Source organism: Carlito syrichta, unplaced genomic scaffold (assembly GCF_000164805.1).
Source record: "Carlito syrichta isolate Samal-C Ts95f unplaced genomic scaffold, Tarsius_syrichta-2.0.1 Scaffold279718, whole genome shotgun sequence".
NCBI lineage: Eukaryota > Metazoa > Chordata > Mammalia > Primates > Tarsiidae > Carlito > Carlito syrichta.
Genome location: NW_007223814.1, coordinates 42,597 through 59,917, shown reverse-complemented (window position 1 = coordinate 59,917; position 17,321 = coordinate 42,597). Strand labels below are relative to the sequence as shown.

Sequence of the window (17,321 nt, the reverse complement as noted above, 5' to 3'; positions counted from 1 at the left end):
GTGATGCCTGATTGGAAAATCAGATATTTATGCTAAGAACAGAGTTTAGGGGTTATTATTTTTTGAAAAAAGATACATTATCTTTATAATTAACAAGTAATTTAAAAACTATCTGAAGTGCATTGGTGCAGTGATGTTTTGTGCAAAAATCCTTTTTCCACTGAAAAGACTTTTAGCTGTATGTACTTTAGGCCTTTGCTTTGATGAAGTTTGTCTTTTTGGGAAAGATAGAGTTCTTTTAAAAATGTAATTGATCACAAAACTCTTTATAAAACAATCTCACGAGTTTATCTTTAAAGAATCAAAATCACCGGGCTCGGTGGCTCAGCCTGTAATCCCACGCCTTTGGGAGGCTGAGGTGAGTGGATTGCCTGAACCCGCGGTTCAAGACCCGCCTGGGCAGGCGAGACCTCATCTCTACAATAAATAAAAAAAATTAGCCGGGCGTGGTAGCGCATGCCTGTAATACCAGCTACTTGGAAGGCTGAGGCGGAAGGATTGCCGGAGCCCAGCAGGTCGAGGCTGCGGTGGCCAGGAGTGGCCATTGCACTCCAGTCTGGGCGACAGAGACTCCAACTCAAAACAAACAAACAAAAACAAAAAAAGAATCAAAATCATTTCACTTGTACCTAAAACTATCATCAACAAAATAAAAGTCTCTATTAATTCTCTTACTTTTGTACCGAGATCAGCCATGACGACTTTGACTATTTTTTCGATTGAAATGATGTGATCCCTCAACTTGGGCTCTGAAAGACAGAGGTAGAAATTAAGAAGACCAACTCAGACTGTAGTATGTTCTAGGACTGATGAAAACCCATTAGAATTATGATTCATAATTGAAAAGTCTCTTGTCTTTAATGTCTTATGTTATTAAATTCCCTTACCATCTTCTTTTTCAAATCTTCAAGGATGTGCTTTCTTTGTTTCCCATTGCAGTTGTTTTATCATATTTAAAATGTTAGGTTCCGTAGTGGCATCACTATATCATGCCTGATAGATCAGCTCTAAATTTTATGAGACTGCTTCATATTTATCCGCTAATTATTTGGTAAATCACAGTGCTAACTGAAATTTAAAAAGCTGTATCATGCTGTGCAAAAATGAACTCTCATGTTTTATTAAATCTATCATCAATTTTGTGATGAACTATTCTTTTATATTCACCAAAAAAGAAAAAAAATAGTGGTCAATTGTAATTAAAGATGCCATCAATTGTAAGATGCATTTGATGTTATGAAAATATATGCCTCTTGGAATTAATGAAATATGTCAATTCGTTAAATTCTACTCTTCTCTAAATGTGCCAATCAGTAGAGAATGGGGCACTTCTCTCACCCACACTCTGTTGATGTGGCCACTTCGTCAACTGACTAGATCTTCTAAATTATAAGGTTGATTCTCAAAATTATAAGGTTGATTCTATCCATCCTTCTCAACTGGGTGCATTCATAAATATTGTGAAAGAAGAGTGGTAACTGAAAATGCCTGTTGATTAAATGGATTTAGAGTCTATCATACTTTGTGATCTATCACAGAAACAAAGAATAGAGTACCATATGTTCTCACTCATAAGTGAACCTTGAACAATTATCATAATACTATAAGAAAGGGGTTGGCCATAGTGGGAAACTGTCAGGGAAATGGGGTGGGATTGGCAGATGAGGGAAACTGCCAGGGGAGGGAGGGGCACACCTCATCAACAAGGATACATGCATAATGAACATTTGTATACCTAAACCTGAATTGTATCCCACATCTTTAAAAGAAAAAAAAAAAAAGAAAGAAAGAAAATGCCTGTTGAAAAGGAGTGCAGATTGTAGAAGACTGAAAAGACAGAGTTTCACTTGCATGTGATATTTATAAGCATTGAAAAGATGTAGCATAGGATTAGAGAATGTAAAAACTTCAGTTTGCTTCTTGGTACAAAGTAAACCACTGTGGCTCATCCCTCTTGCTTACCCTCAGTATTGATAGCCGATCTTAACAGAGTCAAGATTCCTATTCGAATGTCTTCATTATTAGTTCTTATTTGTTCATCAAAAAATTCCATCAGGTCTGCAGGGTTGGAATGGGCTGCAGGTTTAAGAAATACTGGGGTCATGACAACTCATTTTCACTTAAAGTAAAATACTTATGAATGGGAAGGGGGTATATTTCATCAAGAAGACAAAGTCACTCTTTCAGTTGGTAATTTGTTTTTATTATGTCCATGCTTCTTCAGTATCATATAATTAATTATACAGTTTGGTCACTAAAAGAGCTTTCTATACCCTAGGCCACTTCTGTTTATACCTGTGAATGTGGTCTTATTTGGAAATTAGGGTCTTTACAGGTGTAATCAATTAAGATAAGACCCTTAAAGTGGGCCCTAACTCAATGTGACGGATGTCCTTGCAGACAAGGAGAAGAGACAGAGGTATATGAGAATGCCATGTGAAGACAGAGGCAGAGATTGGAGTGATGCTTCCCTGGCTGTGAAAATAGAGAGAGCTGCAGGGTTAAGGCCAGGGAGAGTGAGGAGAGAGATGCTTGGCTGAGGAGAGCTTTGGAAATTGTCAGAGGTAAAGTGAATTAGTTATTTAGGCTGGGGGTGGGGGAGAAGAGAAAAGTATAGAGACAAAAGGGCCAGCTAGAAGTAGAAAGGTATGCATACATAAGGCACACGCAATGGAAAGGTATGCAGTGGTGTGGGAGAAGTGACATATTTGGGAGGGTGTAGAGGTGCACGAGGTATTGAATTGCTGCGGTCCCTCGTCCTCAGGGACTGTGTCAGAGCATAGTTTTGGATCCCAACCCTGGGACCTCCCACACAACTTGTGTCAGACATTCTACCCAGGTGTGTGTGTGGGGGGGGTGATGTAGGGGCAAGAAACAAAGGGAGAGAATGAAGGAAGGAGTGACAGACAGGGAGTGACTAGAGGACACAGAGGCTTAGATAATAAGAGGTGACCAGGAAGAAAAAAAAGATAATAATCTCAAATACCGATAAAAAAATAAATGACCTATTCTAAGATTGCCAATTCACTCCAGCTTTCCTGGGACTTTTCTGGTTTGAGAACTGAACATTTTTAGCTTTATGGAAACTACCCCCATTGCCCTCAGTCCTGGGCACCTTGGCATGATTCATCGCTCTTCTTATCCTGCTCCTGGGAACTTGTGGGCAGAGGGGAAGTCATAGAAAACTGAGCTAAAAAAGCATGTTGTGTGTGTGTGTGTGTGTGTGTGTGTGTGTGTGTGTGTGTGTGTGTGTGTGTGAAAGTAACTAAAGTGACAGTTTTCACACCCTTTACCATTGCCATCATAATCACTTGGAGACATTTCTATTAACCCTCTGGATGTTGGGTCATACCTAGAATGAGGAAACAGCTTGAAGCTTCAATTTCATTTTCCTTTACTGGAGGCTCTGGACCTCTGCAGATCTGGGCATGGGGAATGGGGAGGATGTGGGAATAAGGTGGTAGATGTTAAAAATAGAAAAACCAGTTAAAATGAAGCAATCAGATCTGACAGTGTGGTCTTCTTACCTGGTGGAGTAAATTAATAAAGATGGATCTTTTCAAGCTCTTTGGAAGGCCAATGTTGTAAAGAACTGCTGCAGTCAGTATTTGTTTTAGACTCTAAAATGGAAGCTCCCACAGGTTAGTTGAAGGTTTCAGTGAAACAATAGCATGGGATGTGGAAGGAAAGTGTATTTTGTGAGGAACAAACCCATAACCTTCCTGAAGTTACACGTTTTCTTTAGTGGTTCTGGTCTCTCTACCTCGTTCAATGGCTCAGCAGTTTGGAAAGAAAATTCGTAATCCCTTTCTGGAGTTTCTATCATCCAGCTATGATGATCTCTTTTCTACCTCATATTCCCTAAGAGGTATTGAAGTTTAGCTGCCCAAACAGGAGTTTAAGTTCCTTAGGCCTCTTTTAGGCTTAATAACCTCAAATGTTGAAGATTGATTCTCTGATTCCGTTATTCTAGGGTATGGCTCTTACCTGAGTGACATGAAAATCAATCTCTTTTTCTTTATATTGGTTCAGGAGCCAGGGCACCTGGCTTAGGGCATATTCGCAGAAGTCCTCCCGATGTAGCAGCAGGCTCACTGTGGGGCCGTGAGCCTTAACAATGATCACAGTCTATAAAGGTAGCAAACAAATACAATTTCTAATACTTTCTTATGCTTTTAATACATATCAGAGCACCAGAAGCTTTAGGTAGCTCTCCAAAAACTTTCCTTACTGCTTTCAACCAAGAAATGGCTCTTTAAAATCTTTAAAAAATATTCAGGTTACAATCATTGCATGAAATAGAGTTATATTTATATCTATATCTATATTTATATTGAGACTCATTTCAACACTCTCCCTTGTCTCCTATATATATATTTTTTGAGTTGGAGTCTCATTCTGTCATCCAGGCTGGAGTGTAGTGGAACACTCACGGCCACCGCAGTCTTGACCTGCTGGGCTAAGGTGATCTTTCTGCCTCAGCCTTCTGAGTAGCTGGAACCATAGGCATGCACCACCACTCCTGGATAATTAGTTTTTAAAATTTTTTTTGTAGAAATGAGAGCTCGCTCTATTGCCCAGAATGGTTTCAAACTTCTGGGCTTAGGTAATCCTCTTGCCTCTGCATCCCAAAGTTCTGGGATTACATTACAGGCATAAGCCACCAAGCCTGGTCAATCTCTACTGTTTTTTAACCTCTCTCTAATTTCACTTTCTTTCAGTATATGAATGAATTTAACATTATTCTCCCATTAAAGGGTATTTACTGATTCCACCTCACCTGGATTCCCACTATCATCCTCACCTGATTCTTTTTTCTTTCCCCTGGAGCAAAACTTTTTGAAGGTTTTGGTTTATGTATGCTATCTCTACTTCTCACCTCCCTTTCACCCCTCAATCCACCATGTCTTAGCTTCCATTTAACACAAAAAATGAGCAACTTCCAGAGAATAAAATATAAACGTAATACATATTGATTATAAAATTTAGAGATCACAAATACTATGATGAAGAATAAAGCATAGTACCCATAGATAAACAGTGTTTTGTGTATTTTAATTTTTAAATTAGTTTGACTTATCCTTTTTTTTTTGAGTTGGAGTCTCACTCTGTCGCCCAGACTGGAGCGCAGTGGTCGCTCCCGGCCACCGCAGCCTCCACCTGCTGGGATCCCGCGATCCTTCCACCTCAGCCTTCCAAGTAGCAGAAATTACAGGCGCACGCTACCACGCCCGGTTGATTTTTTGATTTATTGTAGAGATGAGGTCTCGCTGCCCAGGTGGGTCTCGAACCCGCGGGCTCAGGCAATCCACTCACCTCAGCCTCCCAAAGGCGTGGGATTATAGGCTGAGCCACCGAGCCCAGCAGTTTGACTTATTCTTTTCCATCTTTTTTTCTCTGTATTTTACTCTCTTAAAAACTGACACCATTTAAAAATATATAGTCCTGTATTCTGCTTTTTCTTTTTTGAATTGGAGTCTCACTCTGTCACCCAGGCTGGAGTGCAGTGGCACGCTCATGGCCACCGCAGCCTTGACTTGCTGGGTTCAGGTGCTTCTTCTGCCTCAGCCTTCCAAGTAGCTGGAACTATAGGCATGCGCCACCATGCCTGGCTAATTTTTTGATTTATAGTAGAGATGAGATCTCACCAAGTTGTCCAGTCTGGTTTCGAACCTGTGGGCTCAGGCAATCCTCTCACCTTGGCCTCCCAAAGTGCTGGGATTATAGGCGTGAGCCACCATGCCTGGCCCTTATATTCTGCTTTTTCTATCTAATATTATAGGATAATTTTTTTGTATGAATTTTACTGTACAACAAATTACCTCAAGACTTAGTGACTCCTCGTTAGTATGGTGGTTAGTGAAAAATAATAGTGGCTAATAACAAGAACGACTTATTTCACTCAAGACTTGTGTGTCAGGTGGGTGGTTCTCCTACCACACATTTCTGTGCAGTGAACACTTGATATGACTTTTCTAGCTTGACTACTGTAACAATGGACTCTATGTAGATCTTTCATTCCTTCTGATAATTTCTCCTTTCTTCATTTCTAAGATCTCATCTACTTGGCTGTCCTATTCCTTGAGTAGCACTCTCTCTATTTTCCATCTTGAATTCTCTCTTTGCTTTCCCCTTAATAATGACACCCCCAGAGCTCTATTTTTTAGCACTTCTTCACGCAATACTCTGATTAAACAGCTACCTAAAACCATTTATTTAGTTGTCACTTATACAATGATAATATTCAAATCTATATATCCAGTTTTTTGCTTTTTTCTTAATTTCAATCCTGAATGCTACTAAAGTAACTAAGATCTCTACTTTAATGTTCCAGCCATTCAAGTCAAAATGTCTATATTAAGCTCATTTTTACTGCTCCAAATTTCTTATTTCTCCTGTTTTCCTCATCTAAATTAATGACCCAAAGATTATTAAGTCAGAATCATCCCAGGTGCTTCAATTTCTCTCATTGTAAACATCCAATTGATGCCAAGTTTTGTGTGCTCTATTCTTGAGCATCTGACTCTTCCAATCAGTACCACTGATGTCACAAATTAATTGAGCTCCTTGCTATTTGTGACCTGGAATATTTCTACAGCCTCTTAACTGATAGTTTTGTCTTAGTCTATCATTATACCCCATCTATCATTAAGGTTGATATTAGAATGATTTTTCTAGTACAGTACTCAAATGCTTGTTTAAAACCCTTTAAGTGTTTCCCATTTCTTAAAAGCAGTTCAAACTCCTATGCAGCATTTAAAGCCCAAGATCATTTTTTCTGGTTTCATTTCTTTCTGCCATACATCTCCATCCTTTCTCCCCTTCACTTTCTCCTATTGCACTTACTCAAGTATGCCTGCTATCCCACTTCAACCTATGCTTGGTAGGTTTCAGTCCCTCTTTAGGGAAAGAATCTTTCCTGTGATGAACAGTTTCATGGGCTGCAAGACTCAATTCCAGTATTGCAGCTCATCAGGAGAGATAAGTACTTCCCTCTCGGGGGGAAGGGGGCACTCTTACCACTTGTTCACTTGTCTGACTCTTCCTGTGGAAAGCAAGGAGACCCATCAAATGGATGCGTTAAATTTTGTTTTCCAGGCACCTTGAAGAAAATACTTCTATAGGATATTTTAAAAGTTCTATGTTTGCTAATGATTTAACTACCCTGGGATGTTAAAAGAGTGTTTTAATAGTTTAAAGTATAGAAAAGAAACTACATTAGATAAGGTAGCTAAGTGTTAAAACTTTTATAATCCAGCAATGAAGACATCTAAATAGTAGGAATATAATTTAGCCTACTTAAAAAAATTATAGCAATTAAGCAAGATAAGGTGAATGTACTTTTAAAGCAAGATATATGTGAATGCACTTTGTAATCTATTTTCTACAAGGCATTACAGTATTTTGAAGCAACCAAGAATACTCTTTAGATGTTATTTAGTTTAATCATGATATTCACAGACTCAAGAAATTTCTGTGGACTGCTGATTTTCCTAATTAATGACTCAGCTCAAATATGAGTTGTGATATACAGAATGTGAAACAGCTAAAATTGTGTATTTTTAATTTATTTTATCTTATTTACTGCTCTCTCTACACATTTGGGATGTCAGGTTCATGAGTGTGGGAATTTGGTCTATTTAATCCCTGCTCTATAACCTCAGCATTTGGAGCAGTGTCTGGCATGTCATGGGGATTCAATAAATATTAGCGGAAAGAATCAATGAATAGTGATTTGAAATAGATGGAAAAAATGTAAAATTTGATAAACCTTGTAAAACATAACCAAAGCATAAAAAAACCCCAAACTTAACTATCATGTCATAAAGAGAAGAGGAATTTCAAGTAGCATAGAGGGACATCCAGCTTCAGGTAGCCTGAGGCCCACTCACATGCATGGGCGAGGCCTGGGGTGCCCATTTCTCCATTATATACCGGAACAGCATGAAGATCTTGTCAGATAGTCGGTTGGCATCCAATCTGGGATAGGGGAAATCTCTCCAGTGGTTCACATACTTGTAAATGGCCTTGCTAAACTTCTCAAGGGCTGCATGTAAAACAACCATAGACTGAGAAAAACATAAAGCTGGAAAAGACTGCAAAATAACTTAAGAAAGTACTGATGATTAACAAATGTGTAATATTTCTATACAATTTTATGACTGTACCAAATAAAGATATAAAAAAAGTGTCCAGTCACATTAGTAAAATGTGTGTGTGTGTGTGTGTGTGTGTGTGTGTGTGTGAACCACTAGCCTGTTAGAAACATGAAAGAAGTCATGTTGTTTTGCTGATTCATAGTATTCGAAGCAGCCACAACAACATCTAACATTTGCTGATTTAATGAATGACTAGATATGGATGAATAGATGGATGGATGGATGGCTGTTAAATTTTATGCCTTTTCTTTAGAGACAGGCAAAAAGTTGCTTTAAAAGGGCACTTAGATAACTTTGTAACGCAAAGAAAGAGAATTTCCTTATTAATGGCCATCAGTACTTCCTGTTTTATTTTATTTTCATTCTTGGTTGTTAGGAGACAGGAATACTATTAGAGTTTCCAGAGTCTATTTGCAGGAACACAGTGTTAGCTGTGATAGTAAGTAGGGATAGTAAAAAGTATTGAAAAGTAGATTACTTCTAGTATAGCTACTCAGGTCCTTGAATCAGATTGTCATAGTTGACAGTCTTGGTTTTGCCACATACTGGCTATTTGACCTCAGGCAAGCTGCTGAATCTTTCCAAATCTCAATGTTCTCATCTATAAAATGGAGGAGAAACATTGCCTATGGATGTGATTGCTGTGAAAGTTAAATGAAATAATAGTCTTAAAATACCCAAGACGGTGTCCAGGCACATAGTACATTCTCAGTATATAACAGATAAGAATATTAATTGAGGACAGAACAGGATGGCATGGGCTTTTAAATACTGCAGAACAGTGATGTTAGGGCATGTTAGAAGTGGAAGGGATCTTAGAAATAATATCTGATGTTTTTTTGAAGGTGAAACTGGAACTGAGAGAATGGCTGGGTTGCCTGGTTGGCTCAGTGACTGAGCAGAGATGATTGAAAGTCCAAGTATCCAGACTTATTCAAGAAGCCTCCCTCTGCATTGCAAATGCTTCTTTCTAGAAATTCCAGGACATAATTTTTTTTTGTAGATTCCTCATTACTGTAGATGTATTTCAATTTGGGGTTGATAAACTTTCTGATCATAGTTTGTGTGCCTATTTTAAAAATTTTATGATTGTATTTTTGTTGCTTTGTTTGCTTGCCATTATTACAACATTACATTATACTCAGATGCCAAAATTTAATGTAATGCTAAGAGCTGGTGAGCTTTCATAATCATTGCAGAGAAAGTGTGATCCAGTGAAAGAAGGCCAGTAGAAATGGAGGTTGTACAGGAAAGTGAAAAGAGTAAGACTGGGTGGCCCTATGGATCTGGGTTTGAATGCCACCTCTATATCTCATTTACTAAAATGTCACCATTTTGAGAAAAATGACTTAGCTTTCAAGACCATCATAAAACGGGATAATTCTGCAGAATTGCTATGAGGATTGAGTGAGATAATTATCTGCAGAGGACCTTCCATGTGGTAGGCACTCAATAAATGGTAATCACTATTATTAGAAAGAATGGGACTGGAGTAAAATGAAAAAGTAAGATTTTGACTCAATTTACATGACAGTTTGTAGTCTGGTCTTAAGTAAAAGGAGCTCGTAGGGATACCCACCAATACAGAAGGTTTCCTTCATCCTTTCATCCTCAGCCAGCCTGAGCATGGTTTGCATGGTGAGCAGGGTCATCATCATGAAGGGAATACTCTGGGACACTGCAGTGAGGAGAGGAGAGAGGCATTATTTATTTTCTTGCACTAGAGTGTTCTGTGAATCTTCATATTAACAAGAAGCACTTTGGAGCTGCATGGAGAAGGTAGATGAGGTGCCATAAGAAGGTGTTCCTATAATTCTTCCACTCTAACCCCACCTTAATGCTAGGCTATAGTTAGAGAACCAAGGAATGGTTGACCGAAAATAAGGTTATAGCTATACAATCACCTGTGCCTGTTGTTGCATGGGAATTGCTTATTTGGATTATTATTACTATTATTATTATTATTATTATTATTATTTGAGTGGGGTTTCACTATGTTCCCTACGCTGGAGTGCAGTGGCACTATCATGGCTCACTGCTGCCTCTACCTCTTGGGCTCAGGTGATCCTTCTGCCTCAGCTTCCTGAGTATCTGGGACTATAGGCATGTGCCACCATGCCTGGCTAATTTTTTTGATTTTTCTTGTAGAGACAAGGTCTCACTATGTTGCCTAGATTGATCTCGAACTTCTGGGCTCAAGCAATCCTCCCATCTGGGTCCTAGGATTACAGGCATGAGCCACCATGCCCAGCCTGGACAATTATTTTGTAAATGCAAATCTCTCCCATTAGATCTTTTCTGTATCCCCAAGGCACATGTAATACATGTAACAGATGCTCACTAAATATTGATTAAATAAGGTAGTATAGAAACAAATGGTAGGAAACCTTTACTTTATGTAAGTGTTCAGTGGTTTGCAGAATATATCTTATGGGAATGTTTCTGCAAACACAAAGTCAGATGAAAGGAAAGTGAAGGCGGGAGTCCAGTCCTATTCTGAACAGCCTGGATTAGTGATTGGTCAGAAGGCTCACCTATTCTCATAAACAGCTGCTCACAGCCCTCTATCAACACTTTTTTAGTAAAGCAGAAGGTAGAGACCCTCTCTCTTCTACCATTTGCTCCTTTTTTGGGTTTTAGACAATTAGGGGTGGTCATTTTTCCAGGGAAAATGTGGAAAGTATTCCCGTTATACCATAGCTGGTTGCCAGTTCAGCTAGGGCAAGCACAACAAATTCATTTGGTAGCTCTAGGATCCTGAAGTTACTTTGTAATTCGTACATCACTGAGTTGAAATCATGTGCAGCAAGAGACACCAAAACCTCACCAGCTAGCATTCTGATTTCTCTGAGAATCTGAGGGAGAAAAGAAAAATAACAATGACGACTAGAGAAAGAGCAGAGTGAGTCTACATAATAAGTTCCCCTAGCTTTGGGATAGAGGGAGAACAGTTTGTTACAGAACCATTGTCACACCTACTCTCGGGTAAGTGTCAGTACCTAGAAAAGCAGAAGTAATTTGAATGCACTTTAAAAATGGTTTCAATAGAGTTATTGTAAGCTTGGGGTCAGTAGAAGTTTTCTTGCTAATTGATCTGGTACCATTAACATAGAATTTATATTTTCTGTTTAAGTGATATGAAACACTGTGGTTGACAGACTAAAGGAAAAGGTGAAATAAAATGGGCTAGGAGTTGAGAGTTTTGGTTTTGGTGTTATCCTGGTTTAATTAACTTTGACATTAGAGATATTGAGAGGAATTTCTGCTTTTGGTGATAATGAACTAGACAAATTTGATCAACTCTCCTGCCGAGGAAAATAAAAAGATCTGGACAAGATATTAAACCATATACTCACAAAACATCAGCAAGCTCACAATGTAGAGTGGAATAAATTGCTGAGTTGAAAAAAAACCTGTTAATCTAGAGAGATACATCCTATATTTGAGACTGATTTCCAGTATTTTGGGGCAATAGTCAGAGTTTGTGGTCATGCCACCTTTGTCTTTTGGGGTAAGACTCTAAATGGTTACATTTAGATGAAAGGTTAAATTGGTCCTCACATGAGCTGTAGTCTAACACTGAATTACAGAAGTGGCGTAGAAATTTCAAGCCCTAAAAATGATCACAGATTATTAGTGCCCTTGGCAGTAACAAGTAAAACTTCTTTCTGGAAAAAAATAACATTACCCTGGGACTCAAATAACTTCTACAAACAAAACAAATATATGCAGATAAATATAAAATTTGCTACAGTGTCTATCAGACAATCTACGATAACTAGGCACATGAAGAAATAAAAAGTCATATAGAAGCAAAGAAAACTGCATTCTAGGTAACAGTTATGTTATTTGGAAAAAAAAAACCTCTCTGAAAATAAATTTTCTCATCTAACAGAAGCTTGGATAATATTACCTTTAAAGTCTTTCTTAGCTTTTCCTCAGCTTACTCATTTGTTAAAGGGTAGATAACAGGCACTGATACTGTATACAAGTTACCATGAAGACAAAAATAATTTAAGGTCCTGGCAGCAATGTAGAAAAAACATATGGGTGTCCACATGAGGGCAATTGGGTCGCTTAAAGACCCTGTTGCTGGCCTTGCTGGCTCTGGTGCTGATTCACCATCAAGAACCAAACTTACATTTTCATCTCTCATGTCCTTAGAAGCATAATAAACCAATCGTTGGATAATTGCATCATCTAAGATGTCAGTATTCTCAATAACAGAAGTGAGATGACTGTAAATGTCTTCCTGTGAATATACAAAGGTATACACAGAAATTTGAGTTGCAAAAATAAAAGAACAGATGAAGTTCAAATGAGCATCACCAATAAAGAAAGCAACGTATTTTTACTCCACAATGGGTCTTATGTATCTTAATTTAGGCTTCCTAAACATAATGTGCATATTTTGCAGTCACAGACAAAGTTCATTCTAAAAACTATTTTAACTTGACTACATTTGTACAGCACTAGGTAGTACCACTCCCTGGTAGTAACAGCATCAAGTAGAGTGACAGGTACTTCATTTCCTCCCAGGGTCCCACGGCGGTGATTTTCAAGAGACTGGTGTACCAGGTAGCCTTGCCTACCTTCAGTTAGACCTTGCCGTAGAACACACTGCAGATTTCAAAGCAGCTGCTGCTAAGCTATGAAACTGCATTTTAAGGGAAATTTATAGACCCTTGTTTTATTAATGCCTTTGCCAAGAAGAGGTGGTGTACAATGTTTTGAACAGGGCTTCGACATCCCGGCATCATGTGACTTGACCAGAGGCTATGTGTGACGGCTATTCTAAATCTCTTAGGAGGCTACATGTTTTCTGGTAAAAGAGAGACTGATGTGCTGAAATCTCCAACAGCCTTGGCATGTACCTCCAGGTACTATTGTGTCTAAGGTGTGAAATAACTTACTTTTCATTATTCCTCAGGGCTGGTCCTTAGGAAGTTTGAGAATAAGGAATGGTTTTGTCTTTGCTTTCTTCCCTGTACTTTCAGAGACTGCCTAACCATCTCTGTAAGTCCTTCAGGTGCTTTCTCTGCTTCCTGTAGGTCTCTTTCTCTTGGTAAGGCCCTTACTGTGTTTAAGGAGCCTTTACTGTGTTCCTGGGACTATGCCAGGCTCTTTGTCTGGAGAATTTCATTAATAATCACACCAAGCCTCTGTTTTTAACTGGCACTTAAAACTCTTGGTTATGCTGGCTATTATTATTCCCTAATTTGACTCACCATAAAAATAATTTGCAAATGCTTGTTAAAAGTACGTGTTCTCTGGTTCCTTCCCTGGAAATTTTCCTTTATAACTGTTGGGATTCAGAGATCGTTCTCCAAGTGATTTCCAGTGGTTGAGGAATAGTGCTTTATGGGAAAGTTAATACATATTGAGAGATTAACATTATGGTTTTCAACCATGCTTAAATGTTAGGATCCTCTCTATGAACTTTAAATGCACTTTTGGGAATCAGATGGTCTTGTGTTTGGATATAGTTCTGCTGTTTTTAGTTAGGTAAGTCATGTAACTTTTCTGTGCCTCATTTTTTTTCTCAGCTGTTAAATGAAAATAGCAATACCTACCTCATAAAATTGTTGTGATGCACTATTATTTGGAAAACATTTAGTGATTTGCCACCTGGATAAGTGTTCAATAAAGGATAGTTATTTCTTTTATTTTATAAATGGTTGCTGAAGTCAGAAAGGACTTCAATTCTTAGAGAATTGAATTTCTAGTTGTAAAATAGCATCATAGATGAGAAGGGGAGCCTTTTGCAATTTTCATAGGTGCCCTCAAATTATAAAGTAACCTTTCATCCATATGGTTCTAAATCTGACATCCTCCTCTCTCCACATGTGCCTGTATAAAGTTATGAAAAAGAACATCCTTTTGTTGTCTTCTAGAAGTAGATACTGTGATCTTAGAATGGTAAATCATTGTTTAAACATTATAATGACTTACATTGCAACTGTATTTTCTGGAAAATCTAATGCTATATAAGAAACCAGAGAAAAATAAGAAAGTCAAGGCCAAGAAGAATGTAGATGAAATGTTGCAACAAATTGTGAGTTGCAAAAAAAGTGAGTGGGAAAGAGATTTCTTTTCTCTATTTGTCCTACCTTGTTAACTTTATCTTCCTTGTTTAGCATGCCAAGAGTGAGGTTAATGTCTTCAAACATCTCTAAAATGTACAGAAAAAGAAGAATTAAAATATATGCTGAGATGTCCTCCTGTTAATTATTTTGCAGTAGTCACAGAAAGTTCATTCATTCATTTTCTTTCTCTCCCTCTCCCTCTCCCCTTCCTTCTTCCTCTGTCTCCCTTGACTGCTAGCTCTTTGATGGTAGGAACTGAATCTCATTCATATTTCATACCCACGCCATACTTGAAAAAGCAGATGCTCAATAATTTTTCAAAAACCTGAATTAAATGTGGAGAGGAAGAGAAAAGGTACTAGCTTCCTATTTCTCCCTTCCGTCAAGTAGACACATTATATAGCCTCTCTATCAAGGCTAAGATTCAATGAACTGAATCCCTTACTCCTGACTTGGGCATTGGAAGGAAAGGTGCAATATAGCTGTTTATTTTTCACTTTTCCCTTAAGATCTCTCCTGTTTTCTTTTTCCATACCTTCTTTTCCTCCATCTATTCTCCTGTGCCTGCCAGATCCCTCTTCTGGTCCCATGTGCATGAGACCTTGTTGTTTTCTGATAATAACCCAAGTGCTTTTGGATTTTTCTCTTCAGCAATATATGTTTTTGAATAAACCTCTCTAGAAAACTGAAACAAATTTGAATCAAAGGAATTGAGCACTTTGAGGCCACATGGCAAGTTGGTAGGAGAGATGCTTTTGGAGGTTAAGATTTTCCATTGCCTCCAAATCAAACAACATACCCCTTTAGTGCAGTCTTTTTTTTTTTTTTTTTTTGGCATAGCAGAAAGATAACCATTCTTGGAAAGTGGAGGGAAATATTTCTAGTATTTAAAATTAAACAAGAAACTGCCTTTCTTTGATATGTAGCCACTTTCTCCTTAGGTAAACTCAAAATTTTTAAAGAGGGTCAAGCACAATAATCTCTCAGGTTTCTAGTCTATCATTGGTCCTACACAACATAATTTTAATATTTTGGAATAAAGGGAGAGTAGAGAGAAATATCTTATTTAGCATACCATTTCATAAATCCCTCGAGATATACAGACCTCCCAAAGTGACACACCAACATCCCCCCAGCCCTCGCATATACATGTGATTCAACAGACACAGCAGAGCTCTGGCTCCTCAGGACCCAATGATGCTTACCTATGGGTTCCTCCATGCTGTGAGTCATGTCTTGGCTGCTTCAGGCTCCCTAAAAGGCAGTAGCACCAAAGTATCAGAAATAGTAAGGCTAAAGAATCAAAGAGGTAGGCTGGCACGTTTCTCAAATAAGGTTCACATAAGATTTTCTAAATGAAAGTCCCTCCTTCACTTGATTGGTACAATGATCTGGGAGCTTCCAGCGATGGGCTTGCTGTTGAGGATGATGCTGTATTCTACCACTATGACATTTTCTTGCTTCTGAACGACTGCTAACCAAGAAAATGGCCGCATCTCATCGAATATTGTCCCTTGGGTGGAGATCAGAGTATTTGAGAAGGAAGAAATTAGAGACTGGAACTCAAACCATTGTTGTAGACCAAGAGAGTTCCTCTCTCGAAACTTGGGTCCATTGGTCACAAATTTGAGAATGGCTTTCACTGGTTACTTTACTGGCTTGGTGTTGGTAAAGCCTTTAGGGTGATCTTGTTTGTTCTACTTGGTGAAAGTCACTCACCCAAACTGGGCATGCTCAGTGGATTGGAATGCCTGTCAGGGGCAGTTGAGTGGAATTTCCAACTGACAGCAGCATAGCCTCCCTCCCCACCAGTCCCTCACTGACTTAGTCAGGCGGAGACTTTCTCTGACTCCATTCTCTTTGTTTTCAGGTCATATTTTATCGAAATTTCTTGGCCATAACACTTTCAGCTTTATTAGCATCGGCCTAAATCTGGTCCCAATGCCCTGTAACCCTAAATTTATATGATCACTCTCTCAGATGTCTGAGCTGTGTGTGAATGTGGTGGATGATAGAGATTGGGAAGGAGGTACTAGCTGCCTATAGGGCTAAATTTAAAAAGGCCCAAGAAGCGGGCTCGGCTCATGACAAATTTCAGCTGCTGCTTTTTTCTGGCTAGTTTCTCTTTGTTAGCAAAGCTTATTTCAATTTAAAGGTCAAGTGTTTTTAACTAATCCTTTGAATTAATCATTCTTTTCATAGATATTTTGCACTGTGTCTATTACAGAGGTCCTCAGCAGGCTGGTGGTTAAAAACATTTTCAGCTTCCTGAGTCAGTATCACTTCTTCTCCAGTATTGTTCACAAGTGCCTTGTCATAGGATTCACCTGGTGTCCTTATTTAAAATGTCAGTTCCCAGGCCACACTTCAGACCTGGTAAATTAGAATGAATTTACATTTTTAATGTGTGCCTCTGGTGATTCTTAGATTCACTAAAGTCTGAGAAGCACCGGCCAAGATCCTTGCCCAATTGCCCATTAGTGAATAGGTGAAAATTTAGCAGTTAACTAAAGAGAGTTTGTTGTGATTGGGCCAGAACAGACTCTGCTCTTCCTGAGTACTATGACTTACTCACCCACTGAAGAATAGGCTGAGATTAGTGAGTCAGAGAGGTGTTGGGGTAATTAGATGCAGCTGAAACTCTTAGTCTTATAGGGAAAACAATGTTAGAAATTATGTGCTCTTAGAATCTTAAAGAACAATGTACAATAGAATCAACGATAAAAAGCTAGCCATTTAGCCAATCATTATAATCATTTTCTTAATATTTCTGTGAGCAGTGAAAAATGATTTTTCTGTGAGTCTGTACATAAAGATTTATTTGATTTTATAGAGATTAGAGAAATTAGAAGATGATTGATTTATATTGATTTTGTAATTTATTTATCAAGACAATGAAAACACATTTTTCTGCTAAAATCCTTTCAGACAAAGCACATTCGCCCATTGAAACCAATGTTGCAAATAGGTGAAAACATCCTATATCCTCAAAACAGCTAATTTGTTGTCATTTTATTCCATTTTGGGAGGGGCTACTTATTATATCTTTCTGTTATTTCCTCTTTTTCTGTTTACA

At 38.3% G+C, this 17,321-nt stretch overlaps 1 protein-coding gene across 1 annotated transcript in view; it reads right to left on the bottom strand.

Moving 5' to 3' along the window:
• The window catches only part of MROH2B (maestro heat like repeat family member 2B), a 61,558-nt gene extending 45,595 nt beyond the window's left edge, over positions 1-15,963 (bottom strand). The window contains exons 1-11 of the mRNA XM_008052529.1: positions 15,451-15,963; positions 14,270-14,331; positions 12,301-12,411; positions 10,855-11,014; positions 9,739-9,837; positions 7,893-8,047; positions 3,988-4,128; positions 3,528-3,620; positions 3,353-3,422; positions 1,963-2,076; positions 676-749 (exon numbers count right to left, since the gene is read on the bottom strand). Coding sequence (XP_008050720.1) covers positions 676-749; positions 1,963-2,076; positions 3,353-3,422; positions 3,528-3,620; positions 3,988-4,128; positions 7,893-8,047; positions 9,739-9,837; positions 10,855-11,014; positions 12,301-12,411; positions 14,270-14,331; positions 15,451-15,478 — 1,107 coding nt within the window. The 5' untranslated portion in view covers positions 15,479-15,963. The remainder of the gene's footprint in view (positions 1-675; positions 750-1,962; positions 2,077-3,352; positions 3,423-3,527; positions 3,621-3,987; positions 4,129-7,892; positions 8,048-9,738; positions 9,838-10,854; positions 11,015-12,300; positions 12,412-14,269; positions 14,332-15,450) is intronic.
• Between the last annotated feature and the right edge of the window lie 1,358 nt (positions 15,964-17,321).